At 47.1% G+C, this 26,792-nt stretch overlaps 1 protein-coding gene and 2 long non-coding RNA genes across 3 annotated transcripts in view; all 3 read left to right on the top strand.

Annotated features, from left to right (window-relative positions):
* The window catches only part of IGF1R (insulin like growth factor 1 receptor), a 309,794-nt gene that overhangs the window by 49,287 nt on the left and 233,715 nt on the right, over nucleotides 1-26,792 (top strand). Inside the window, exon 2 of the mRNA XM_040493771.1 lies at nucleotides 5,186-5,731. Coding sequence (XP_040349705.1) covers nucleotides 5,186-5,731 — 546 coding nt within the window. The remainder of the gene's footprint in view (nucleotides 1-5,185; nucleotides 5,732-26,792) is intronic.
* LOC121042478 (uncharacterized) lies at nucleotides 8,044-10,452 on the top strand. The gene is made up of 3 exons (XR_005796248.1): nucleotides 8,044-8,057; nucleotides 8,752-8,755; nucleotides 9,521-10,452. It is a non-coding gene; the product is annotated as an uncharacterized LOC121042478 (long non-coding RNA).
* LOC121042477 (uncharacterized) overlaps nucleotides 17,547-26,792 on the top strand; it is a 20,683-nt gene continuing 11,437 nt past the window's right edge. The window contains exon 1 of the long non-coding RNA XR_005796247.1: nucleotides 17,547-17,558. This is a non-coding gene — a long non-coding RNA (uncharacterized LOC121042477). The remainder of the gene's footprint in view (nucleotides 17,559-26,792) is intronic.

The raw sequence follows: 26,792 nt of genomic DNA, 5'->3' as shown, positions 1-26,792 counted from the left end.
ATTCCAATGCCTTTCGTAAAGTTGAGTTGTTTTTTTGTGTTTTTTTTTTTTTTGTGTGTGTGTATGTGTTTTTTGATATCTGCTGCTTTGAAAAGGGAGAAACAGTGTTTTGCAATTTCCTTTTAATCATCAGTGAGTAGTAGCAAGGGTGTGTCTGTCTCTTCTTAGTGTGCTGTGTGGAATATTGACTCCCTTAATGCTTGTATTATTTCACGGCCCCAATGAAGTATGCTGCATTCTCTTTCCTGTTTGTGGCTTGTGCCTTCTGGACACTGTGTTATCATTCCCGGCCCAGCTGGGTTTTCCTTTTTCTGTTCCTATCACAAAATACCCCAAAGGCGAACAGTGTCGCTCCTGGAATCCAAAACACCCAGTAGCCGGGTCCTGCCTCGCACCTTGTGGCTTGGGCTTGTCTTCTCTTCAGGAATAAGTGGTTAGTTTCTTCCTTGTTTTTTTTCCCCCCCTTTTCTTTTCTTCTATAAATGGGGGAAAAGTGTCCAGTGTGGAAACAGTTCTTTCATTTGAAGAATCTGTCCATATCAGCTCTGTATCATGGCTCATTAACTGAGTGGTCTACACGGCAAAGCCGGTTCTTTCCCAGTGTCTTTGATCGCAGTATAAACTTTTGGCAGACTTTGGTTATGAGGCTTCATGCTCTTTCACTGGGTCCCGAGCTTTCTGGTCTGCGGGAAATGATAGCAAACTAATTGCTGCCTAACACCTTATAATAGGATCAAACACATGCTGAATGCAAAACCAGACCGCATCCAAGTACTCCTCTCTAAAAACTTCTGTTTATCATTTCAGAGTAAGCTAATAGGCTTAGTTTATAACGGCATAGAAGGAATGTAAAATTTTAGGCGGGCCTAGGAAAAAATGAATAGTTCAAAAGCAAAGAAGACTTGCGTATTGAGTCACTGACCTGAAACTATCATTGGGTGACATTTCTTGATTTTGAGAGAATTCTAGTGGCACCTATCTGATAGATGCTTTGTTCTCCCCATCCCACCTTAGGCTCACCTTGGCCCCCAGCCAGGCAGCACATCTTTACGAAGCTGCTGGATGTCAGACGTGTATGTTATGCTGGATGTTAGGCATGGGAGACAGGCAGAAAACTGTACAGAGCCTCTCATTTCCATGAGGGTAATAGACAGTGATCACTCAGCTAAATACATCCTTTCAGGGCCTGACACTTTTCAGACATGAAAAGTGCTGTAAAAATAGTGAAATAGGGAAATGAGGTGGGGGAGAGAGTTAGGGGGGATTCTCAAAGCTAGGGTGTTGGGGCAAAGCTCTGATGAGGTGACAGGACGATAGTGGAGGGCTGTCCGTGTGACAGGGGACACACTTCAGACAGCAGGGGATAAGGAAGGAAGGCGCTGGGCAGCTATAGTGTGCTAAGCAAGAACATACTGGCAGCTGAGATAGAAGTAGACAGGGACAGAGATGGGATGGTGGGGAAGGTATAGATGAGGCTGGAGATGACAGTGGCTCAGACCAGGGCTAGAGCAGTGGAGACGGACAGATGTAGTGAAATCCATTCATTCTACGTGTGAATTAATGGTGTGCCCACCATACATCAAGGACTGCTTCAGGCACTGGGGGTGTCGTGGTGGGTGAAATAGAAAATAATCTTCTGTCCTCCTGGAGCTGACACTAGTGGGACAGATCATTGGGGGAGACCCTGGGATGAGAAGAAGGCCAGAGGAAGGCAGACATGCCCTGGGTGGGGCGGGGGTGGGGGGAGGGGAGTGAATGGGGCGATGGAGAAACAGTGTACAGAAGAGGTGGGGTGTAATGGTGGGAAGAACATCCCAGCTTCCCACAGGCTTGGAAGCTGGAGCCAAGAGGACTGTTGTTTTTTGTTTGTTTTGTTTTTTCAGCTTTTTTTTTTTTTGAGATATTGACATTAATACACATCAGTTTAAGGGCACAGTGTACTGATTGGATACGTGTATGTATTACAGAATGATTACCATGATAAAGTTAGCTAACACCTCCACATCCTCTTACATAAGTATAATTTGCGTGTACAGTGTGTGTGTGTGTCTAGATAACATTTACGATCTACTCCCCTAACAACTTCCAGGAATACAGTGTTGTCAGTTCCAGTCACTGAGCTGTGCCTTAGCTCCCCAGGTCTTCTTTATCTTAGAGCGAGGACTTTGTACCGTTTGACCAACACCTCCCCACTTCCCCCACCTCCCGGCCCCTGACACCTACCATTCTAACTCCGTTTCTGTGAATTTGACTTTTTTTTAGATTCTGTGTATATGTGAGAACACTAAACGTTTGTCTCTCCGTCTGACATGGCAGTTAGCATAATGCCCAAGAGGATGGGATCTGTACAGTGTAAAGGGAGAGAGAGGAATCAGGAATGAGCCCTTGATTTTGGACACGAGCAATTCAGAAAATGGCGTGTCACTGACCCAGATAGGAGAGTGCAGGAGGCAGATTTTGTCGGAGGAAGGGAATGTGTTATCAGACACCTAAATGGAGATGTTGAGTAGGCAGATGGACATGCGACTCTGGAGCTGCCACTGGCATGCATTTGACAATCATCTAGTGTATGGGTGGCACAGGAAGCCAGCTGTCCATGTGAGAGGACAGAGAGGGGGGAGGCTGAGGCCAGAGGCCAGCATTTAGAGGTCAGGTAGGACCTCAGGGTGGTGAGTGGGTGTGTGGAATCAGAGAGGCCTCGAGAAGGAGGCAATGTCAGATAACTGGAAGGATCAAGTAAGATTAGGACAGGGAATTGTTATTGGCTTTGATAATGTCATCAGGGGCTTTGCAAAGAGTTGTTTGGTACCATGACTGGGACAGAAGTTTAGCTGGAGGAGTTTGGGGGTAACCAGTTGGTGAGAATACTAGGAGCTGGGACTATTCAGAAACCACGTATCAAGCTTTGCTGTGAAGGGGCCAGCATCTTACATATGTCACCTGTGCAAAGGGGTGATGATATTACGGAGTGTGAAGTACTATTGAGAGCATCACGTGAGATGAGACACAATGAAACAAAGCTTCCCTCACAGCCTTTTTCCAGCATGGGATGTTCTCAGAGCCCTGGTTTCTCCCATTTTCTTCTTTGCTGTAGAGGCTTCCTTTGCTCATCAGCAAAAGAGGGGAACTGGACCAAATGAGGTTTCAAGTTGTAGGTTCTCGAGCTTTGACTGCTTCTCTGCTCTTGGATCCCCTGGACCCCACCCCCTGACTGCCTTTCTCTGTCCAGTTCCTGTCTATGGTTCTGTCCCCCACTGGACTGGTCTTCCCTTTTCCCTCAGCTGCTCCACTTTGATTCTGTCTTGCACTTGACCACAGATTAATCCTCCAAAAAAAGGTGTCCCTTGGGCTTCTCTCCCACTCGAGAGTCTTGAGAGGGGCCTCATTCCTGAGACGAAAGTTTCCATCCCCATGTGTGACCTTTTGTGACTTGGACTCTACCAAACTTGTTTCTTCTCTACATCCCTGGCCATCAGTGTTGCTGTCCCTTGAGTATATATGCTTTCCCTTTTCTCTGGCCTCTGGAATGTTAATACCCAGTTTTAAGTCCTACCCATCCTCTAGGAGTCAGGGCATGCACAGGGCTTTCCTCAGCCCTGCCACAGAAAGGACCTCCTCTCTGTGGGTAGCTCCAAGGCTGTCTGTCCTGCGCAGTTCAGTTCACATCTAGAGTGGACTTGCACTCTACACACCACTGACCAGCTTCTGCCACATACGACAGTTGTTTGTCATGGGTCTTAGCTCTTGGCATTCGCCGTGAGCCTCTTCAGAGGGCAGGTGCCACTTCTTTGCACTTCCTACAGCATCATATGTGTTGAGTGCTCCAAAAATTAATGAATTACACCAGTCAGAAAACTTGACTCTATCTGAGAAGCTTTAATGGAAGGTTTGTGATTATTAAAGCCTAAGAAAGGGTACTAACCAAGGTGTGTGTGTGTGTGTGTGTGTGTATGTGTTTAGAATTTTAAAAATAAAAGTTTCCAATATCAAGGCTGTTCTATCAAAAGCATTTCAAATCTGCAGATGCCTTGGTCCAGCAATTCTACTTCTAGGGACTTATCTCAAGAAAATAGTCTTGGATATCTGCCGAGAATGTTCCCTGGAATGTTCCTTATGGTGAGAAAAATTGGACATAACCTAAATATCCAACAGTACGGGATTGGTTTTTTAAAAAATAAAAGAACTCATGGTGCATATTCACAGCCTAGAATCACTGTCTCCTTAAAGTGATAACGTAGAAGGACATTTATTGATTTGGTGAAATGTTCATATTAAGTGAAGGAAGTGTATTTGAAAACGTGGTATTATTGCCTGATTTCCTTTACCTTAATCAAATTCCTTACAGAGAGAGGATCACTGACATAGGAACTGTTAACAGTGATTATCTTTGGACGTTGAGACATGGATGAGTTTTACTGTCTTTTGGCTATTCTGTTGCCTAACCTTCCTATGGGAAGCCTGCTTTCTTGATTCTTGATTCATAAAATATTAGAGTTGGGATTGCATATCCCTTTTATTCATAGAAACCGTGCATTCTTGCCTTTCTGTTAAATTAGCCTTTGTATCTACATTCACGCAGTATTAGGGAAGAACACAAGGCCACCTGGCCCACATCAGTTGGTAGCAAGAATTGTGGGAATGTGCTTCTTTGTGTCCCTACTTTCTAGGTCAGGGTGACTCTTCTCCAGTATCAACTGCTGCTTGGTGTCCTTGAGGCTCGATGTGGTAGGAAGTTGTTATGTGACTGCTGAGCTGTTTGTTCAGACTTTGGGCACTGGTGCTCTGTGGAAGGGGTGGGGGGTGAGCGGCCTGGCAGCTCTGGAGCCTGCAGCCTTGATTCCCGCATGTGCTTCTCGTGTACGACCCCGGGCTCAGAACTGTGGTTTACACATAAGTGGGACGGGGACGGCATCCCCCATGGTCGCCGTGTATGTTGCACAACGTCCGGCCCATAGTAGATGCTTCACGAATGACAGCTGACCAACTAGAGACTCAGATAGTCCGCCTGCGGCCCTATACCTAAAGCTGGTCTGCTGCGAAGAACTGAGTCTTATTTCTTTAATAATAACAATAATAAGATAGGTTTCCTGAAAACTGACCATATTGTGGGTTGGGAAGTAGTTCTGAAAATTATTTCCTTTTGACTCAGACGTGTCCCGCCCTTGCCCTCTTGTCTCCCTTCCAGTCTGCGGGCCGGGCATCGATATCCGTAACGACTATCAGCAGCTGAAGCGCCTGGAGAACTGCACGGTGATTGAGGGCTACCTCCACATCCTGCTCATCTCCAAGGCAGAGGACTACCGCAGCTACCGCTTCCCCAAGCTCACGGTCATCACCGAGTACTTGCTGCTGTTCCGCGTGGCCGGCCTCGAGAGCCTCGGGGACCTCTTCCCGAACCTCACGGTCATCCGCGGCTGGAAACTCTTCTACAACTACGCCCTGGTCATCTTTGAGATGACCAATCTCAAGGATATTGGGCTTTACAATCTGAGGAACATTACCCGGGGGGCCATCAGGATTGAGAAAAATGCTGACCTCTGTTACCTCTCCACGGTGGACTGGTCCCTAATCCTGGATGCGGTGTCTAATAACTACATCGTGGGAAACAAGCCCCCAAAGGAATGCGGGGACCTGTGTCCGGGGACGATGGAGGAGAAGCCCTTGTGCGAGAAGACGACCATCAACAATGAATACAACTACCGCTGCTGGACGACCAACCGCTGCCAGAAAAGTAAGAATGGCACTGATGTGGCTTTCCCTGTGCCGCTTCTCTTTCCCCTCCTTCTCTCCCTTGCCCCCCTCCTCTTGGAATGCACGGGTTCTGCCGGGGGTTCTGCTGGGAGGGTGCGGTGACGTGGCACTGAGGACACGTCCGCCTGCGGTGTGCCGGTGGGGGTCTTGGTTGGCTTCCTTTTGCATCCGGGAACTCATGGGATGCGGGACTGTGGCATGGCTGCCATCAAGACCATTCAAATCGTGTACTAGAAATAACCCACCACCCTTCTGGGCTAGAAGCTTGCTCACCGACCTTCAGCTTTGGATTTCTGATGAGAAAGGTGATCCGCTGTGTTTGGAAGGGCCTACGCCCTGCCCTGGCAGTCAGGGACTGCTTAGGGATCAACTCGTTCATCCTTTGCACGAAAAGAGATCTTTTGGCATGGCGGGACTTCCTTAGCATGAATATACTTGGAATATGGTTGAATAAAGGAAAAGTAAAGAGCTAATGCAATTCACATCCTGTGAAAATGGTGACCTCCACTTCCTCCTTGGTCCCCAGTGATGTTATGATGCTTACATGTTGCTGGTTTATGATGGAGCACCTGGCCATGGTGCGAGAGCCCTGGACCGGGTTTCAGGAATCCCACATTCAGGCTGTACTTGAAGGTGGCTGTGTAGTGAGTACAGTTGTACACCCCGGTGCTTCCATTTCCTTTCTTTCTATATATTTTTTTTCGCCCCCTGAAGAGTTGTGCAGGTCTTATGAAATCACTCAGTGGAAGAATTTTGAAATATGCCCACTGCTCTTCTGGTCCAGGTGGTGGTATTCTGAACCTTCTTGTTCATCAGCAGTCTGCCCGTTTTACGCCTGAGTATAACCAGACTCTTGAATTATTGTGATCAATACCTTGAGACCCAAGTTGTTTGGTATTAGAAGGTGACTCTGGGCCTTTGCTGTGTTGCTTTTAGCAATGTTTAGGTATATTGGCCAGGAAGATTCCTCTCACTGGTTGGAAGTCAGCGTGGTAGCTATAAATAGCTATTATTTAATGGTTGGCCCAGTTAAAGACCCAAGGAGCTCGTGTATTCTAGCTAGTCATGAAAAGCCAAGAAATCCCAAATTGGTAGGCTCACCTAAACCATGAAGTGTATAAAATAAACAAAATAAAGGCCAGACCCCACAGGTAGCTGTTGTTTCTGTTTCCCTTCCAGGGTTGAAGCAGGAAAAGGATGGTTTCTTTGACCCAGCTCACACTTTTTTGCTATCATTCCATCAGTGTGTACATGAACATTTGATTAATGAGGGAAGGGGTCCCACTGGCTTCAGCTAGGACCTTGGATGGCCAAGAACGCCATCAGGCCGCTGAAGAGTCCCTGTTGGCTAGGGTTGGAAGAAGGTCCTGTGCTAAAGTCACATTTGTGATTGATTAAAACGGTACCCTATCATTAGGTTACCCACTAGTTTTGAGAAAACAACAAAAATACCTTTTTAAGTAGTCTTGACATTTTTAAATTTTATTTTAAAAGAAAAAGGCGTCAGCAAGGGAGGCATCGTGTGTAGTGGGAAGATGTTGGATGCGGTGTAAATGGCCTGGGTGACCTTGGACGAGCCTTCTGGGCCATGGTTGGGCACCTTTAGAATGTTCCTTAGGGCAGTCCCATATTATTCCTCGGTGGTGACCAAATGTGTGCGAAACTGCTTTGAAAACTCATAAGCTCTGTACAAAAGGGAGGTGTTATTTAAAAAGTCATTAGGTGGGCACTTGTTCAGTGATTCAGTCGATATTTACTTTGGCCTCACTGTGGATTTTTGGCTGTTTCTGACCATCTGGTTGTTGAAGAAGCCTGGAGCAGAGGCGAGGCTTGGTTTCTGGGTCCAGGTCTGGTAGCTGGGACCGGGAATGAGCAAGTAATTTAAATTGCCTGGCCCTCAGTTTCTTCATCTGGGATAGATCCTGTCTTTCTCATAGGGCACTTGGACTATTTAAAAAAAAAAAACAAAAAACAAAAGGAAAAGCACCAGAAAAAAGAATGGGGGTTAGAAATTGGGCCTTGGTGCTGGTATGGCTGATGTTGACAGGCCTGTTGGCTGGACACCTGCTTCTCCAAGGCCGCACCCTGCAGGCTTCTCCCCCGCCAGTTCTCAGTCCTGCTGACGTTTTTCTGAGATTTTACAAGGGAGTATTTATTGAAAAATTACTACCAGCATTCAAGGAAATTGTCTTCTCTTCATCTGGGAGTTTCAGGAAAACTCCAGCATGCATGGGCAGGCTTCTTAAGAGGTTTTTCTAATTGAATCAGAGCTCTCTCTTTACATAGATTCCCTTCAGACCTGTGCTGTCTGATGTGGTAGCCACTAGCCACATGTGGCTTCATTCAGGCTTGAACTGTGGCCTGGTCCGAACTGAGACTCACTCAAAGCGTGTAGCAGGGTCAGGAGAAAAAGTAAGGTATCTCCTTATTAATATTTTGTTGTTGAAATGATAATATTTTGGACAGACTAGAGTCTGTAAAACATGTTATTAACTTAATTACACCTGTTTCTTTTTACTTTGTCATGTGGCTACTATAGCGTTTGAAGTGACAGGTGTGGTTCTCATTCCTTTTCTGTTGGAGAGTGCTGTTTTAGAGCACTCCTTCTAAGGCCATACGTTCTCTGTCCCCCATCGTCTCTCTGGCTGAGCACTGCAGTGCTGTGATATCCCTCTCCAGGAGGATGCTTATGAGTCATTCAAGGAGCCTGGTGAAGGGTGTTGAGCCTGGACACAATGTCTACCTTGAAGTCAACGTAAGCATTAAGATGCCCATTTAAAACAGTGAAGTGTGGAAGAACCCCATTCAGTTATTCTCCACAGGGCTGCCCACAGAAGCAGGGAGAGCGTCTGGAGAGCTACGTCAAATCGGGGATGCGTGTGAAATTTGTGACACCGCGGAGAAGCCCTTAATCACAGAGTGCTCATACGCACTTTTTACTTGGTGCTTTTCCTTCGGCTCCTTCTTAGGTATCCTAACTGGGCGGTGGGTGGCAGGCAGCTTCGTAGACAGCCCCATCAAGGAAATGACTACTTCGTGGGTTCTCCACCCACTTTAGGATTTCTCTGTTGTCCTGTGATTTGGAGAAGTGGTTTTATGCAGGCTTGAGTTACTGCTAAAGAGTGACTGACCCTTAAAAAGTCATGTACGGTGTTCTCCCTTCTGTAAAAATGTAACTTGTGGCCCTGACCTTCAGCCCTGGTGACCACCCCTCCCCCCCAACCACCCCCCACCCCCCCACCCCCCGGCCTCCTAGGAAGATACTGCTTCTCTTCCTATGTCTACAACCATTCCTTTTCCGGCTCCTTTTCCTTGGTTTAGTCTTTAGTACCTGGCGGTCTCCAGACTTCCATCCTAGGCCTCTTTTCACTGCCCTTGTTCCCCAGAATGCCCCACCTGCTGCTTCACCATCCTTTTGTCTACAGCTGGTCTGTAAATGTCATCTTCAGCTTAGACCTCTTTGTAAGCTCTTAGACCCACATATCCATTCCTGTCTAGACAACCACGGGCATTTCAGTGTCTTCTAGTCTTCTCTGTCTCCTCCCGTCTACTGAGTCTTTTTCTTGTATTCTGTCTCTTCATGGACAGCGTTCTGGTGCTCCACGCTCCCATGTCGGGAACTTGGGTGTTTGGATGCTTCCTCCTCCAATTGCACGACAAGCCCTTTCCATCCCAGGGTTTCTCAGATCTACCACCCTCCGCTGTCCCCTCTGCCCTTTTCAGCGACCTGGCCTCTCTCCAGCCTCCCTGCACCCCTGCCTCGGCCCAGTGAACTCCCTAACACATGCTCTGACTGACAGGCTCCCCTACCTGAAATCCTGTAGTGGGAGCCTGTGGAATCTCATGAAACTGGGCCATGCATGCCCCCGACAAGCTGCCTGCCTGCCTTCTGCCTGCCGTGTCCCTGGCCCATGATGGTGCTTGCATGTGCTGGCCAGGTGGCCGCCCTCACTGGCAGACTTCTTGCCCCTTGGCGTAGGACTCTGGGACTTTGCAGACTCTGGTGGGCCTTTCCCGTAGCAGAGAAACCTGGCAGTGGCACTTTCTGCACTGCTGAGTCAATCCTGGGCGCGTCCTCAGCATCTCGGAGAGCACGGGTGTCACCCCAGGGGTGAGCACGCACCTGCTTTGTGAAAGATTTATTGTCAGGAAGATCTGTTTCCCCCACCCCCCGCCCCTCTGCAGAGAGCAGTGTGTAATAACAGTCCTCAGCAAGCCAAAAGACTCGAGGATTATGAAATGTGGATGTCTCCTGTGTCGCTTTCACGGTCCTTGCTACCCAGGAGCTCCATCACCAACCCTGTGTCTGGCTCATCACTGGCAGGGAGGATCAGCCGTGGATGGTAGGAGCTCTTCTCTGTCCTGCCCTTGTCAGAAGGATTCAAGGCCAAAGGTGATGGAGAAGTACAGAAACCATCTTAAAAGTTGAACTTGGCCTGTGGCACTTGGCACCATCCCTTACTTTGTACAGTTATTTGCTGAAAGCCAACCGTGTCTAGGGAGGGGGCGGGTGAGGGTGGATACTCTCGAAGCACCTGTGGTTCTTTTCATGCCCAATTGAATTGCCTCAGTGGCATCTGGCGTTTGCTTGCCACTGGGGCTTTCTGGTACTTGATTTCAGTTTTTTTAAATGTTTATTTATTTATTTTGAGAGAGAGAGAGAGAGGTAAGAGAGAGCGAGCAGGGAAAGGGCAGAGAGAGAGAGAGAATCCCAAGCAGGCTCTGCACCAGCAGCATGGTGCCTGATGCAGGGCTTGAACTCATGAACTGTGAGATCACGACCTGAGCCAATATCAAGAGTCTGGCGATTAACCAACCAAGCCACCCAAGCACCCCTCTGGTACTTGTTTTCAGATATGGATGGTCCTCCAACCAAAAAAAAAAAAAAAAAAACAAACCCAAAAAACAAAACAAAAATCTAAAACTTACTACTAAACTCAATGTCTCCAAGTCCTTTTTAACCCATCAGGATGAACAGCTTGTGGTCTACTCACATCCCTGTATTGCCTGCGAGAAGGCCTGGTCTTTGCCAGGAAATTCGTGAAGGTGGCGAGCCTGGCCAGCTTTGCTGGTGGCACAGCCTTCTTTCAATTAGAAGGGTGCTGACTGGAAACAGTGGTCCCAGGGTCTGTTGCATTTCCCCACTGCCTTTCAAATGAGAAAGCAGGAAAATAGCAGATTGGAGCCTTTGTGCGAGAAGGCAGTAAACGGCTCCCTTTATTGGCAAAAGGAAAACATTTTACAGCCATCTCGCTGATGAGATCAGGGACTCAAAATGAAGGCAGGTAGTATAAAAAAAGACAATTCTACATCCCCCCCCCCCAAAAAAAAAACAGGTTCTCATGTTCCTGTTTATCAGATACTTCTCACAGGGCGGTATTGGTGTGTGGAGTGAAATTGTTCCCCTTCCTCATTTTCTTAGAGATTGGTACATCTGGCCTGCCGGGTGAAAGTGGGGGGCTTGCTTAAGTGTTTGTAAATCACCTGCTGGAGTGGGGTGAGGTGAGGGACACGGTTTCTCTGCCCTGCAATGTGCCTACTTCATCTTAATTCTCCCCTCCTCCCCCTCCTCTCCTCCCCTCCCTCCCCCCCCCTCCTCCTCCTCCTCCTCCTCCTCCTCCTCCTCCAAGTTTTAAGCTTCCGTGAGGGGTATTTCTTTCTGCGAAACACTGTGTGGTCGGCCGCCAGGTTCTAGTATGCCTGGGCCCTCCAGACTGCCCAAGGTGGATGAGAAGAGGGGCCTGCATTTTCCAGCTGGAGCCGGGGCAGGTCTGTGGATCCTGGATGAGAAGGCAGCCAGTGGAGCGGGTCTGGCATGATGGTAGGAGCTTGTCTCTCTTCCCCCGGAAGGCCCCTGCTCTGGTCAGCTGCTCCCAGTGTGGGGGTGATCTTTATTTAGAAGGGGGTCACATGCCCCTGGGCCTCATTTCTATGCCTTTTATAGTCAAGCATGGAGATCACATTCTGTTCTCCCTGACTGTCGACCCTTGTTACCAAGACGGTGAAGCAGTTTGTGTCCATGGCTCTCTGCGACACCTCTGAGCCCACCCCCATCTCTTAGTTCTCCTGCCTGGCTCCTTGAAAGGCTTTGTTCTTGGCTGATTTTCCCCTAATTAAGGTGTCACTTTCCTGGGTTCCCTTCAGGAGTTTGTTTTTTAATAAGGATCTCAGAGAGTAAAAAGGCTTTCAGAATAACTCTCCTAGGGTGATTTTTGCAATTCTAGGTGTTTGGAGATATCTGAAATCCCTTCAGAACTCACCAGTTGAGCCTACTTGTAAGATTGTCCCGATTTCTGGGACACCTGGGTGGCTCAGTCGGTTAAGCGTCTGACTCTTGATTTTGGCTCAGGTCTTGCTCACAGTTTGTGGGACTGAGCTCTGCATCAGGCTCTGCCCTGACAGCACAGAGCCTACTTGGGATTCTCCCTTTCTCTGACCTCCCCCTGCTCACATTCTCTCTCTCTCTCAAAATAAATAAATAAGCTTTAAAAAAAAAGTTAAAAAAAAAAGGTTGTCCTCTTTTCCTTCTAGTCCTAAAATGCCTCTTTTGTTACATTAACATTTCTATCTTGCTTTTCTTGTGTGTATGCCAGTGTGACATTCTTGATTTGAGTGGGAATGACGTGGATCTCGTGGGCCCGGGGCTAACCTTGTCCTAGACTGCATCGCTCAACTTGAATGCATAAGGTGGTTCAAAAGTTAGGTTTGGCCCGTGGTGAAGCCATGAGTTGGAAGCCATGAATTGGAAGCCATGAATTGGAACCATACCTCCTTCTAGCATGCGATGTGACTCCGGGACTCAGGCTGTCTGAGTCGGGGTCTCTGAGCTCCATCGTGGGATGGACTGTGCCCCTGACTGGGAGCAAACGAGAGACAGCCACAGTGTTCCTGGAACTCTGGTAGCAGGAGATGCGATCTTTCTGTCTGTGACACACAGGATATTAAACAGAGCGGGCGTCTGTTTATCACTGTGCATAACTTGAGACTCTAGATTTAAGACACGTTGTAATCTTTTGTGTGGAAGAAGGAACCTCCGGTCAAAATCCGAAATCTAGAGCATTCTGGGTTCTCTTCTGTATCCAGCCTATCTTCTCAGTCTTTGGAGAAGTCTTCCCTGTCACTGTGTGAACTGCTCTGCAGGAGCAGGAATGAGAGCTGAGCAGTTCTCGGGGCTTGGTGGAGACGATTGTCATCTCAGGTCAGGGAGTGTTGCAGGCTCCTGGGGTCAGTGGAAAAGGGCGGGTCATAGACAGGAAGAGTGGCCATCCCGGTAAGACTGTGCTCCTGCGTGTCAGCTTAGACGCTGTTCTACAGTCCTTTGAGTGTCATGGGGCTGGCTGGGGCCTCACTCCTGACATTCTGGGGGTATCCACCCTTGACAGTTGTCGTTGTGGATTCCGTGGAGACAGCACCTGCCATCACACGCCTGGCATCCTCTGTTCAACTGGTCTCCAAGCATGTCCAGTGGCTCTGCACCTGAAAGGTGTGATTTTCCCCAGTGGACCATCATGGCATGTTAACGTTGATATTCGCAAGAATATGTAATTTTGTACAAAATGGGAGATACATACATACACACACACACGCACACACACACATATATTACATTCCAGTATGGACAGGTGGCATCATACGGCAAAGGTTTAAGAAGAGTCGATGAATTGAGAGGGTTCCGCTCATTAGCCTCATGTGTTTCCAGGTCCTGGAATGAGGCTGCCTTCCCCATCTTCCATTTGTGAAACAGGATGGGGCAGGGACAGAACTTACAAAGCACCAGACAGACTGCCGAGCACATAGTAGGTTTTTGGGAAGTGATAGCCAATTGCTAGTCTTTCTAAAATTAAACTGTCTAAGAGCTGCATTCTGAGACCATCTAGAATTGTGAGCATTAAACTGGATTGAATGTGTATGTTTACTGCCATATCTTAAATGGTCTTTCTCTATGGCTTTTTCTAAATTGCAAAAATTCAATTATCATAAATAGCATGGCATAGTGTAGGAGTGGATCTTGCTAATTTAATCCAAATTGTTCAAATTCTTGTGTCTGTCCAGATAAGCCATATCTTTAAAGAACATTCAGTGAGGTACATATGACTGTATCAGGATGCCAGTGGGGCCTCTGTAGTTACATGTAAACTCTATTTATTTGGTTATCAAACCCTATGAATTTATTCTGCTTGCAAGCGTGGTGTGGGGAAGAATTTAAGAAATATCAACAAGATTTTTGTTTGATACTAACATTAAATGTTATCTTTTTTTTTTTAATGTGTTTTTTGCAGAGAGCAGTAAAGTGGTTATAGAGTAGGCACGATTTGGGGGAAGATAACAAGGATGTACATTTTTATTTGTGACAACTGCCGGTCTCACATAGTAAAGGTAGCCAACCGTCTGCTCCAGGCTGAAGCATGTCTGTTTATTTCTCTTCTTTGGGTAAGGCTCGCAGTATGTGCGTGCGTGTGTGTGTGTGTGTGTGTGTGTGTGTGTGTGTGTGTGTGCGTGTGTGTGTGTGTACTTGCTCATGCATACCACTCTGTGCTCCCACCCGGCCTCTTCTCCTGTTTTGGCTGTTTTGTTTTGTTTCCTTTCCCTCCTCTCGCCCCCAGTGCAGGAAACAAACAGTGGCTCTCTCTGTCCTCCTTTAGATCTTCCTTCCGTTCGAGGGGATCAGGTGGGTGGGAAAATGCTGTGCAGGAATGTCAGGCCTTCTCCCGGAAGCCCGGCTTCTGTTTCATCTCATTATTGGACAGAAGTCGCTTTTTGTGTCTTGGCCTTGGTCACAAACAACCGCCCGGTCGTCTCTCGTTTCTTCATGCCATTTTTCACGGAATCCACGTGGGATGGGAACAGAGGCAACGTGTTTGGAGACTCGGTGTTGCCTGATCTTCACTCGTAGCCTTGTGTACAAAAGGCTGTGCGGACTGACCCAGCATGTAGCTGCCTCTAATTTGTGTTTGCAAGTTCTGATGAAGGGACTCGGATGGAGTTTACGAGGTTGTAGCTGCCGGAGCCCATGCAGGCCCTGGGCCCGAGCCCACTGTGCCCAGGGGCCCCTGGGGAGGACGGCCCAGCTGCGATATGTGTACATCTGCCCTTGGCAGCAGATCTATGAACCAGGGCTGCCATTCTGGATTTCCGGATAGATGCAAAGTGCTTGGATGGTTTTTAGCAGCTGCCCGAGACCAGGGAGTTGGACATAGTAGTAAAAAGAGGTGGGAAAATAATAAAGAAAGATGGGGAAGCAAATAGCCTACGATACAAGAAAAAAGGCAAGATGAAGGTTGGTATTATTAGAAACATTCCTGGGGAGCCATGGTGTTCGAGTTAGGAGTCCCCCTCCCCACCCCTGACCCCCACAGAAGGTACTAGTAGTCATATGCAAACAAATGGAAACTAGCTAGATCCCTAGGTCAGAAGGGACTAGCCTTGTTCCTGGAGTTGTAACCTACTAGGACATTTCCGTTCTGATTTCTTGACCTCTGAATGGTCCCTTTATGCTTTGCCAAGTAGATGATATTGATAGGTTCCTAGTCTTTCCTCAGGTAGGATGTAGGGGGTATAGTTTTTGTTGTCTTCTTTAGTGAACTTGAAATGATTGGATTATTTTGTAATCCATAGGTACTTCCTTTAAAGGGTTTTGAATAACTGTGTCAAAGAAGCTTTGGAACAGATTTTAAGCAAGGTTGTGGAAAATGTACCTTGTCCTGTCTCCCACCCATGAGGAAAGACAGGGAAGCCTGGATGCAGAAGGGCATATTCTTTACCTGCTCTTTATAATTTCATGCACCGTCTAGGGGACACCAGCGAGGCAGCATGGTCCAGGTGGCCTGGTGTCATCTTCTGAGATCATTGGGTTTCCTGCTTCTTCTTCGCCACCTGCCACCTCATCCCTGGCCATCTTTTTTAGGCTCATAGGCAGTCAGGGCTTGAAGGATCTTGACATCATCATCGTTTACGAATGGAATTCTGAGAACGCATCATTTTTCTCAGAAGAATGCTTCTTCATCTCAACAAATATTTGTTTGTTGGGGGGGGCGGCGGAAACTTTCCGTGGAAAAGTCACAGGATGACAGAGATGGCGATTAGGAGGGTGAACGTCTAGGGGTGCTTAATTAAAGCAAATTTTATATGATGGATAATTGGTAAAACAGGAGAAGCCGACCTAACAGACCACCATTTCAAGAGAAAGTTGTTTTGCGGGGCGAATTTGATTTTAGATTTACTGATGGGCCCATAGGGATAACTGTCAGGGCCTTGCTTCCTTCTGCCCAATTACTATGCCCAGGAAGATCCCCGGAAATCCAGTCACACTGCAGGGTTGGGGGCTTCAGACCCTCAACTTGCTTTGGTCTTGCGGGAAGGTCTATACTGTTCGTTTGGGTAACTGCAGCTCTGTCTTGCCGGGCACGGCATTCATGGAAAGCCTCAGAGTGTGGATGAAGAGCCGATGGAGAAGGCATTTAAGTGGTCATTAGAGGGAAATGGTAATTGGGATGGTGTTCAGACCCCACTTCAGCTAATCAATAAAAGGTGAGTGGTTTTGGTGAATCGTTAAGTATGAGCTCATTCAGATTCTGTGTGTGTAAACAAGCCTGGTGTACGTCATGCATTTTCAAAAAAAGCCTGAAGCGTGGACTCTGCTTACAGCAGCTCCTCACCCTCCTGTAACTCCAGTCTTCAGTGCCTCCACTGTAGCAAAATAAATGCAAACCTCTGGTCGGTGCCTTCTCCTCTCTGAAGGCAGCCTGGAGAGGTGGGTGACTGGCTCATCAAATGGCAGGAAGGAGAAGGGGGCAGTGCAGCTGATCAGTGCAGTGGAGCTTGCATGAAAATTTTGTACACATCATGTATTGTGGAAAGCGCTGATCGGACCTCCTCCACCACACCTTAGCCAGGCACTCAGTCTCCCTGCTCCTTGGTCTCCTCATCTTTTTTAACCAAGTGAGCCTGAATTTCCTTCCAGCTCTGAGATTCATTATTGCAGAGTAGGGTGTTGGGAACCTAAGATGGACCCATCAGCCCTGGTTTTCAGTCAGTACTGCTAGAGAAATGGAAACAGACATTCTAGACTTGCAAAGGCATAAAGCATTTGACCTGCTCTTTGGATGGGCTCTACCCTTAGGGACAGGATTGGAGAGTGGTAGGTGGGCTGTGGGGTCCCAGGAGGTGGCTGTGATTCACAGGCTCTGATGAGCTGGTAGCAGATGTAAGTAAGATAGGAGGCTGGCGAAGCATCTCGGTGATAGGGTAGAAAGAAATAAAAGTGGTTAGAGAAGGCGTTGAGACTAGGAAAATCAGTAGGATTTATGTTAAGTCTTGTATCTTTGAAGTGACTTATTCTGGTCTGGCTTTTGCTGTTACCAAAGTGAATTATTCATAAGTACTTTGAGAAACACCGATGTAACACGATTATGTTGAATGAATTTAAATTCATCTAAATCATTCTTTTCAACTAAAGTAGGCTTTCCCTCATCCAGAATCTGAGCAAACTGATAGCCCAGCAAGAGTTTCCTGCTATCATGGCAAGTGACTGATGTCTACCATGATACTGCTGAGTTGCTTTGGACTCAGAAGCACTTTTGGCTTGATCAAAGTGAAACTAAAATACTTTCTCAGTAGTTTGAGAGTTGGGTGTGTTTTACATTTGTGTGCATTTTTGGTTCTAGGCAATCTGGCTTTGGTGTGTATCATGGCGAGTTTCAGCTGGGACAGACGTTGCCATGCTCTTCATGGCTTCTCCCTAACCATTGTCTGCTTGGCTTCTCCCTAACCATTGTCTGCTTCAGGGTTTGGCTCAAGTCTGCTCTTCCGTGAGACCTCCCCACATCTCCCTTACGGAGGGCTCATGCACCTGTGAGTCATTTGTGTACTGGCATGGAGTAGGCATGGAGCCATTGCTGTGTTCTCTGGTCAGTGATCATTTCCCTCTGCTGACGGTCATTTCAGAAGACCTTGCTTACTCACCATTTGTGTCTTTCTGCAAATAGATGGTAAGCCCCTTGTGAGTCCAGACTTGAGCCCTGTTTATAAATTTTGGTTCTCTGCCTTCATTGCCAGAGGGAGGCCCATGGAAAAGATATTTCATACAAGTCCATCTCCCACATGGGCTTGACCCTGGGTAGCATGTGAGTAGTTTGGTTCCCTTGAAGATGGGGAGGCTGGGTTGTGCGGGAAGGGAGGTGTCTGGGATATAGAGACTAGGGAGTCTCCACTCAGGGAAGGGCAGGTGTGAGCGCACTAATCTTAGGCACTAATACTGCCTCACTCTAGTCTAGGAACTTTAAAAAGGAATTGATAAAATATTTTTAGATGACCAAAGCAGTCCTAGCTGGAATGAGTAAACCAACTCATTATCAACCAAGTCTAAGAGCAATTGCATGAGTGAAAGTTTGAGAGTGTACCTGCATGTACACTTAAACATGGTTTCGGTAAGTCCTTAACCTCTGCTAAGTTGTGAATTATTTTGGGTCTCCTGCTCCTCCTTACCATTCTCATGAAGTGAAAGAGAATATATTATATACGTATCATTCCTGTGGTAAGGAAGAAGGGTGAAGAGGCTTGAATGAGAAGTGCCATCTAAGTTAGGTCTTGATGTGTCTCTGCAGGTTTTCACATATGTTACTTGGCCAAAGTTGTCTCCATTGTTTCTGTTGATCTATTTAGGGCAAGTTCCATGCAATGTGAATGAAACTTGTGATTTTGTTATGCGATAAGATAAAACACATGACATTCCAAAGGATAGAGATAGAGCATTTATGCTGTGTAATGAGGCGCTCCAGAATTTTGGCCAAAAGAAGAGGAGAGGCAAAGAGTGCTAAGAGCAGAGGAGGGGGAGAGTTCCATATTTGGGGCTTTGCACGGGAAGAATATTTGCCTTAAGTGAAATTGAGGCCTTTCATTAAGAATGTCTATACTTGCTCAGTACTATTTGCCTGGCATTGTATATACGGCCCTCAACCCGTGAATGGGTTGTGCTCCAAAACTTGGCAAGGCGTTTGGAATTCGGGGTACATTATTTCATAAAAGCAGAAATCTGAATGGTGGTTGAGGTCCGAACCAGCTCCCCCTCCTGTGCCCCCCACCTGCCCTCAGTCTGTTTGTCTTAGATACCATTTGTATCTACTGCCCACAGCTTGGGTTCCATGTGGGAGAAGACTTTTTGAGTGAGCTCTATCCAGAAGCTCTATCCCTTTGGTGTCTGATGGATGGATGAGGCAGGGGTGGTGGTGGGAAGCTAGTCGTTTTCACTTTATATCTGATATCAAAAAGAAGGACTCTCTCTCCAAGGGCTTTTGTTCAGGTTTGGGGGAACAAAGAAGTTGCCTTTGCAGGGGTCTGTAGGTGTGCAGTCAGGATAGGAGCTGAGAGTCAGCACTGCCAGGTTCCTGCCTGTCTGGGTGTGAGGATTCTGAGTCAAATCCGGAACATGTCCACCAAGTGCTGTAGGAGGTAAGAAGAAGTAGAAGATGTGTGTGATTCTTGCCCTCAAAGGACTTGAGTTGGTTTCTGTATGGTGGACTTTTGGTTGATTACTCATGGCATGATTTGTATGAAATGTGGACTTGGGTCCATGTCTGGGTTCGACTCCCTGCTCCACCACGGGGCCACCAAGCAAGTTTTATGATACAAGGTCGGGGAAGTGTCTAACAGTGCCTGAAACAGATGGGCTCAGTGCGTTTTAGTAGCTTCTCCTGTTCTTCCCCCTGCACTTTGGGTCTGAAACGTGCGGGTGCTGATCTAAGCTTTTGATAATGTATGGAGAATTGCTCCCTGGAGTGGTCTACAAGAATGAAGGGATTCCAGACATCCTCCCCCTCTCCTCATCTCTTCTGTCTTCCAGTCAAAGAAAAACTCAGCGTATGATCTTTGGCCCAGAGAAATATTAAATCTATGTTAAGTATGCAGACATGAATGGGCAAAGGAGGCATTTGTGGCAAAGAGGAACTGCTAAAACAAATAAGTAATGTAAATGGGCGGAATGAACTGTTAAATTGATTACATCTTTCAGCTCCTGCTACTTAATGCAAAGAAGAGAGTGGGGAAGGGCTGCCATTTGAAGTAATGGAAAGATGAGGGAGCTTTGAAGCTAGCCAAGATTCTTCTCCCTGCTAATAGAGCAGCTTGGATCACAGACAGTAAAGGTGAAGATGTTTGAGTATGGCAGCTCCATTTAGCATGGCATGGGATACTTACTGCTTTTTGCACTGCCTCTGTAGTAGAGGGAGAAGCCAAAATCGCTAGGCCTGGAAGATAGTGGTTAACAGCTCATTAATCTCTTGTCAGGAGCATTCACTGAACGTTGTGGGAAGACTTGGAATGTCTACGTTATGAAGCCATGTAGATCTTTTAAAAAAATGTATGTTGTTAACATTTTTTGTTTATTAAGTGGATCAGGAGATTGGCGGTCGGTAGATTTGATTCTCTCCTACTGTGTAGTATGCCAGAAGCCCAAGGTTTCCTAGAATTTTTATCAGGGCAGTGAGGGCAAATTTAATTAGCAGGTTGAAAAAGCTTTGGAGCAGTTTAGGCCAGTCCGCAGTTAATTGTATCAGTGATTTAATATGTCAAGAAAATGGAAAGAAACAAACTTCCATTTCTTCTAGGATTTTATTGTGTTATTTGAGGTTATAGCAAATGAGTTAATGTTTGAACGAATCAACTAAAGCAAACCACAACAGGTAACCATTAACTTTTTGTGTTGTGTATCATCTCCCCACCGCCCCCCCCCCCCAAGCTAATTATGCCATTAGCGTATGAACAAGCTTGATTAAGGAGACTTAACTTTTTGGATTTCCATGTTGAGGACATTTTAGGTGTGGGCCCCAGAAATGAGTTTCCTGGAGGAGAGAGGTTGTCTCTCCAGGTGGGTAAGTGGTGGGGGGTGGGGGCCATGGGGGGGGGGGGAGGGAGGTGATTGTGCCCCAGGCCTGGCTCCCAGGGACTACTACTAATGGGGGATGAAGAAGCCAGTTGGAGGAAATGTTGTGCATCTGTGGATCTCAGGGTGGAAAGGAAGCATAGAGATCATTTAGATGGTTCCCTGACTTAATTCAGGAATCCCTTCTTCCAGGACCTCAAGCAGGTGCTTTCATGAACCTGCCATTTTTACTAAAATTACCACTGTCATGGTGAATGTCACGTGGGCCTGCATGTTCCAATTAATATTCTTCATGTTTGTATTCCAGTTAAGCGAGACCTTTGTGATAGACACAGCCTTGCCGTTGTCCTGTGTATCTAAACGTATACTTGACTGGGGGAGGGGGGTGTCTTCTGGCTCAGAGGGAGCCTGGGGGAGAGCAGACGGGATGTGATGACTCTGAAGTACTTTGGCCTCGTGGTACATGCTCAGGTTTAGCAAACAAGAAGAGAATTTTTTCTGCAGTGGAGAAGTAAGGGCTGCAGGAGGCTGAGTTACCTGGTCTTACTCCTTGTCACTCACAGCAGAGTCCTTCAGACCTGCACGCTATCTCCGGATTTGGTTATTCAAGAATGTGCTGCCATTAGCACACAAGAAAAGGCTTAGGCTCTGGAATATATAAAAGTTCAATTAGAATTTGCATTCCGTAAAGGAAATATTTCTAGGAAATAATTTCACACGCTCTGCTTAACCCTCCGGAAAAGTCCGAGCGGGTTAGAGGGAAACTAACTTGGAAAAGGACGGGAAGATTTAGCCAAGGCCACGCCCATGACTCTGAGGGTCAAGCAGGATTAGAACCTGGGACGCTGCCCAAAGACAGTCTCCACCTAGGCATACTCTCTCCTTTCCCTGCCATCACTCCCTTTTTTTCTGCTTCCTTTTTCCACCATCAAGGGCTCTGGGTCCAGTGAGAGGGACGGGTGAGTCAGTAAGTGACACTGGCACACTGTGAACGGCACCAAGACAGAGCTATTCATCTGATGGTAGAAACGGAGCTACAGCATCTTACTGGGTCAGAATGTTGGTCTTCTTGTCCATTGTCTTTATGTGACTCACTTTTCTCTGAACAGAAATCCCAGGCATCTAACCATGTTGACAAAAGTACATTTTTGCTAATCTGTGTTAGAGCTCTCCAGAACCTTGTAGAAGATTCCCCTGCCTTTCGATGTTTTGCAGATTAGAACCCATGTCCCCTCACAGTGCTTCAGCGTGTCCCGCAATGAGCTAGACCTCTGAGATGCCTGTGGATCTATCCCACACATGCCAGGTCCCTTTTGGACACTGGGGTGTGGCCTCTGGGGTGGAGAGGAATCAGGGATGAGGTGGGTTCTGCACGTGATCCGTACATTGGTGAATGGACCCCAGTTGCCCTCTGGATCCCTGTGGCCATTAATCGCTTAGAAAGGACTGTGTTTACGATCATGACCTGCCTTCGCTGAGCAATCGGTATGTGCCAGGCCATTCTCATGGAATCTGTCACTCTAGAGGGTGGATGCTGCGTTCCATTTTGGGGAAGAGAGAAACTGAGGCACCAGAGACTTGACATAACACCTGTAAGGTGCTGTGCAGAGCTAAGCAGCCAAGCTGAATCCAGACCTGCTTTTCTTTGAGTCCATGGCTATCCCTTCCTTACTGTCCCCATTGCCCCATGCCAGTTCCCAGGGAGCCCCCTGAACCGTCCAGGGCACAGCACACCCAGCAGCCACTGGATGGCCTGCCTTACCCTGGAGATGGCCAGGCTCCATGTTTCCACGTTTGATGAGTTCTTGGCAGCCTGTTCTGTCTCCCCAGTGAGGCTTAAGTCAGCCTGGCCCCGCATCACTCTTCCCTGACTGCCCCCTCTTCTTTACCTGATCAGAAAATTTACGACTCTTCAGATAAAGGAACTATGACAGTGAAGGAGTGACATAATTATAGTCAAATTGAGATGCTTAATTATGAAACTGCTTGTTTCTGAATGTTAATGCCTCGCTTCTGTCCTCATCACTAAGACCCCCTCTCCTTTAGGCATTTTTACATTGATGGATCCTGTTCCCATTGGCAGCAAAACTTTGATGCTGATCAGTGATCAAGCACCTTTTTTTTAAAACTGATTTTTAACGGGGAGATTTTTTTTTTCCTCTGTAAAACCCTTCTTTAATCTTGTAAAAATATCTTTAAATGGAGGTGGTGGGGGGGGTGCTTTAGCCCTGATGAATGGCAGGTTGTGGTAAAGAAAGAAAGGGATGTGGTTTACAGGAAGCTTTTTATTCTGTGTGTATGTGTGTGTATAAACATAACAGGGAGTAAAATAGAAGGTGTCAGGAAATGATTTATCGAAATCAGATCTCCAACTGCTGATTTTACCATGAATTAGGCTCCTGAAAAATCAGTTGGCCATGCAGCCTTACGTTTCTTTTTTTCTTGTTTTATTTATTGGGCCAACTGAACTTGTGGTTGCCTGCCCGGAGTTTAATTCTGCCTCCCTCAGGCAAACACCCAGCATTTACCTGGAGTTTTTCTCGAAGAGATAAAAGGTGTACCCTGGACCTTGGCTTTCTGATCCCTTAGCGCGCTGCAGGGCCACTGGCGGCCACTGGGCTCTCACTTGCGCTCAGGTGGCCTCTTTTTCTTCTGCAGCAGAAGCCGCCCTCCCGTGCTGCACCTGGAGCTTGAAGGCAGAGCTAGGGTTTTCTTTCCGAGGAAGGGGCCCTGGGCAGCCACGGGGCTTCCTCCGGCTGCCTGTCCTTGTTGTCCTCTGGGTGGGTCGGGCACGGGCCAGATTCCTGTGGGCTTAGTCACCACGCTTGCGGGGCTCCGGGAGGATGGGGAAACCGCGGCCGGCCACTCTGTCACCCCAAAGGAATGCCGGCTGGGCCGGAAAAGGTCTCCTGGAGGCTGTGCTGCAAATTCATCCCTGCTGAGGCAAAATAAAGCCCCCTCTTCTTTTCCCGTCATAGAAAAAAATGAACAGGAGGTAACCACTGTACTCACTGAAGTTGACTTTTTTTTTTACTCACTTTTTAAATACTTAAAAAAAATTTTTTTTTCAACGTTTATTTATTTTTGGGAGAGACAGAGCATGAACGGGGGAGGGGCAGAGAGAGAGGGAGACACAGAATCGGAAACAGGCTCCAGGCTCTGAGCCATCAGCCCAGAGTCTGACGCGGGGCTTGAACTCACGGACCGCGAGATCCTGACCTGGCTGAAGTCGGACGCTTAACCGACTGCGCCACCCAGGCGCCCCTTTAAATACTTTTAAAAATATTTTTGTTTTGCATGTTCCTGGACCTGCAAACATACCCACAGTTATTCAAGATAGGCGTTTTAGTGAAAAGTGAGGTTTCCAGGGAGAAATCCTGCCTATTGTTGCCTCTGTTTACTAGCAGTCCTTTTGTCTGTCAGGGAAAGGCTGGCTGGACTTGGTGCGGTCGGGAACGAATGGTGAGGTCAGCTGGCTTTAGACTGTACAGTCTTCATCCTCCTGGAGAGGCCTGAGCCACTCCTGTACTGCTCCGCTCAAGACCCCTGTTCAGGGGACAGCAGAACAAGGGTGAGAGGTGGCCCCCAACTCTTTCCCATGCTAACTTGGTTGAACCCATTCGGCCCTCTGTCCCAACGCCAAGTGCTGGGTGAGACTCCAGGGAGTATTTGATGGCCTTTCTTTGTACAGATTTTTAGGTGGCTTCCTCTTCTCTGGTGGCGAGGCCAACACCTTTGCCCTATGTCAAGAAAGTCCCTTCTAGTAAGAGGTCACTAAATCAGATAGATCCGGCTTAAAGTCTTGGCTCTGTTACCTCCTGGCTCTGTTACACCTTGCTCAAGCGTTTATCTTTCTGAGGCTCTTCTTCTGTAAGACAGGATACTAGGTCCCTTCCAAGGTTGTCATGGGGAGTAAAGAACTCAACGCAGGGCCTGACACAGGACAGCTCTTCAGTGAAAGACTAGTGTGGATGGTTGTAATGTTTTTGTTCCCGTGGGTGTAATTTTTAAACAACAAAAGGATTGTAGAGTAGGCACAAAAAATATTGCATATTGAGTTTGCTTCGGATTCACACGTTTCCAAAGAGTAGAATTCTCACTGCATAGCTGTTCTTAAAAGAGGTAGCTATTGGGGCGCCTGGGTGGCGCAGTCGGTTAAGCGTCCGACTTCAGCCAGGTCACGATCTCGCGGTCCGTGAGTTCGAGCCCCGCGTCGGGCTCTGGGCTGATGGCTCAGAGCCTGGAGCCTGTTTCCGATTCTGTGTCTCCCTCTCTCTCTGCCCCTCCCCCGTTCATGCTCTGTCTCTCTCTGTCCCAAAAATAAATAAAAACGTTGAAAAGAAAAAAAAAAAAAGAGGTAGCTATTTGGAAGAGTTTGGGACCAAGATGGCACATTAGGAAGACCCTGAACTCACCTCATCCATGAACACACCAGATGCACATGTACTTGTAGAGCAGTTCCTCACCAAGAAAAAAATTAGGTCTGCATATGCTCATACAAATTAAGTGAAAAGACACAGGCCATTGTGTGTACCGTGATCCTTCGGGTCTGACTTTTTTGGTGGTAAATATATACTGGCAAATGCTGGTACACTCATTAAAAAGTCTTCCAGAAGGTGAGAAACACTTATTTTCCATGGAGAGGGACTGGAGATCCTGGATGACCCTCACTGCTCATCTTGTACATTTTTTGCCCTGTTTGGATTTTCTAACCATGTGCTTTTCTTGCTTTTATTCTTTTTAAAGGTCAACAGGTATTATTCAGACAGTAGGGTATGGTCCATTTCCTATGTTTTTTGTTACACTTCTTTGCATTAAAATAAAACGCCACTTAAAATTTTTTTTGAATTTTTTAACGTTTATTTATTTTTGACAGAGAAAGAGTGCCAGCAGGGGAGGGACAGGTAGAGAGGGAGACACAGGATCTGAAACAGACTCCAGGCTCTGAGCTGTCAGCACAGAGCCCAACACAGGGCTCGAAGCCACGAACTGTGAGATCATGACCTGAGCTGAAGTTGGATGCTTAGCCGACTGAGCCACCCAGGCACCCCTAAAACTCCACTTTAATGCGTTTTTATAAGCAGACTTCTCTACATCTGATTGTCCTTCCATGAGAGCAGGCTGTGTGTGAGGTCTTAGTGAACTCCCCAGCTCTCTGGAGACATTAGATGGGGACCTGCTTGCCATTCTCAGTGAGAATTGGACCTTCTCAGGAATTGAAGCCTGGGATTCACCACCTCTGTGAGGGCCCAAACAGTATCTATAATGCCCTTGGGACAGTGTGTGTGTGTGTGTGCGTGCGTGCGTGCATGTGTGTGTGTGTGTGTGTGTGTGTGTGTGTGTATCTCCTTGGTAAATGGCCTTGGAAGTGTCATGTGTGCTTTTGGCAAACTTGGATAAGGTTTTCCCTGCGTAACCCTTGGAAAGAACAGTTCTCACTTGTAACACCCTGTTTCTGCAGGTCCATGATTTTGTAATTAAAAGTTTATGGGATCACAAGGGCCCATTTAAAGGGCATCTGGTCTGAACAGCCCAGTTAAAAGCAGAATTTGTGTCAGTGGCTCCCTTAATTTCTCAAATGTGGTTATTTGTAAATTCATCCTACTGGATGCTTGTGTGGAGTGTTTTATTGATGAAAGAGGCAAGATTGCATAAGGGAAAGAATGTTTAAAAGCCAGGACTCAATGTCTCAGTGCACAACTGCTTCCTCGGCATTAACTTGGGGGAGCTTACCTCACCTGTCTTGGAAACAAGGGTAAACCACATCAGTGGTTTCGGAATGTTTTGACCCACAGTAAGACATAGATTTATATCATGACCCCAGGACAAAATAAGTATGTGACTAAAATAAATGTCTCTAGAACACTTCTTGTGTGACGTAGTGCTCATTCTTCCTACTTAAGCAGTACCATTGGATGTTCTTTTATTCTAATGCTAAGAGATCCATTAAAACATTTTTGAGAACTGATGGGGGGTAACTAGTGGTTGTAAAAGCACATTAGGGGCACCTGGGTGGCTCAGTCAGTTAAGTGTCCGATTCTTGACTTCGGCTCAGGTCATGATCTCACGGTTTGTAAGATCGAGCCCTGTGTTGGGCTCTGCCCTGACAGCATAGAGCCTGCTTGGGATTCATTCATTCTCTTTCTCTCTCTCTCTCTCTCTCTCT

The sequence above is a fragment of the Herpailurus yagouaroundi genome, unplaced genomic scaffold, assembly GCF_014898765.1.
Source record: "Herpailurus yagouaroundi ecotype Mexico unplaced genomic scaffold, PumYag 185, whole genome shotgun sequence".
In the NCBI taxonomy this organism is placed as follows: Eukaryota; Metazoa; Chordata; class Mammalia; order Carnivora; family Felidae; genus Herpailurus; species Herpailurus yagouaroundi.
This window is presented reverse-complemented; position numbering and strand designations above follow the sequence as displayed.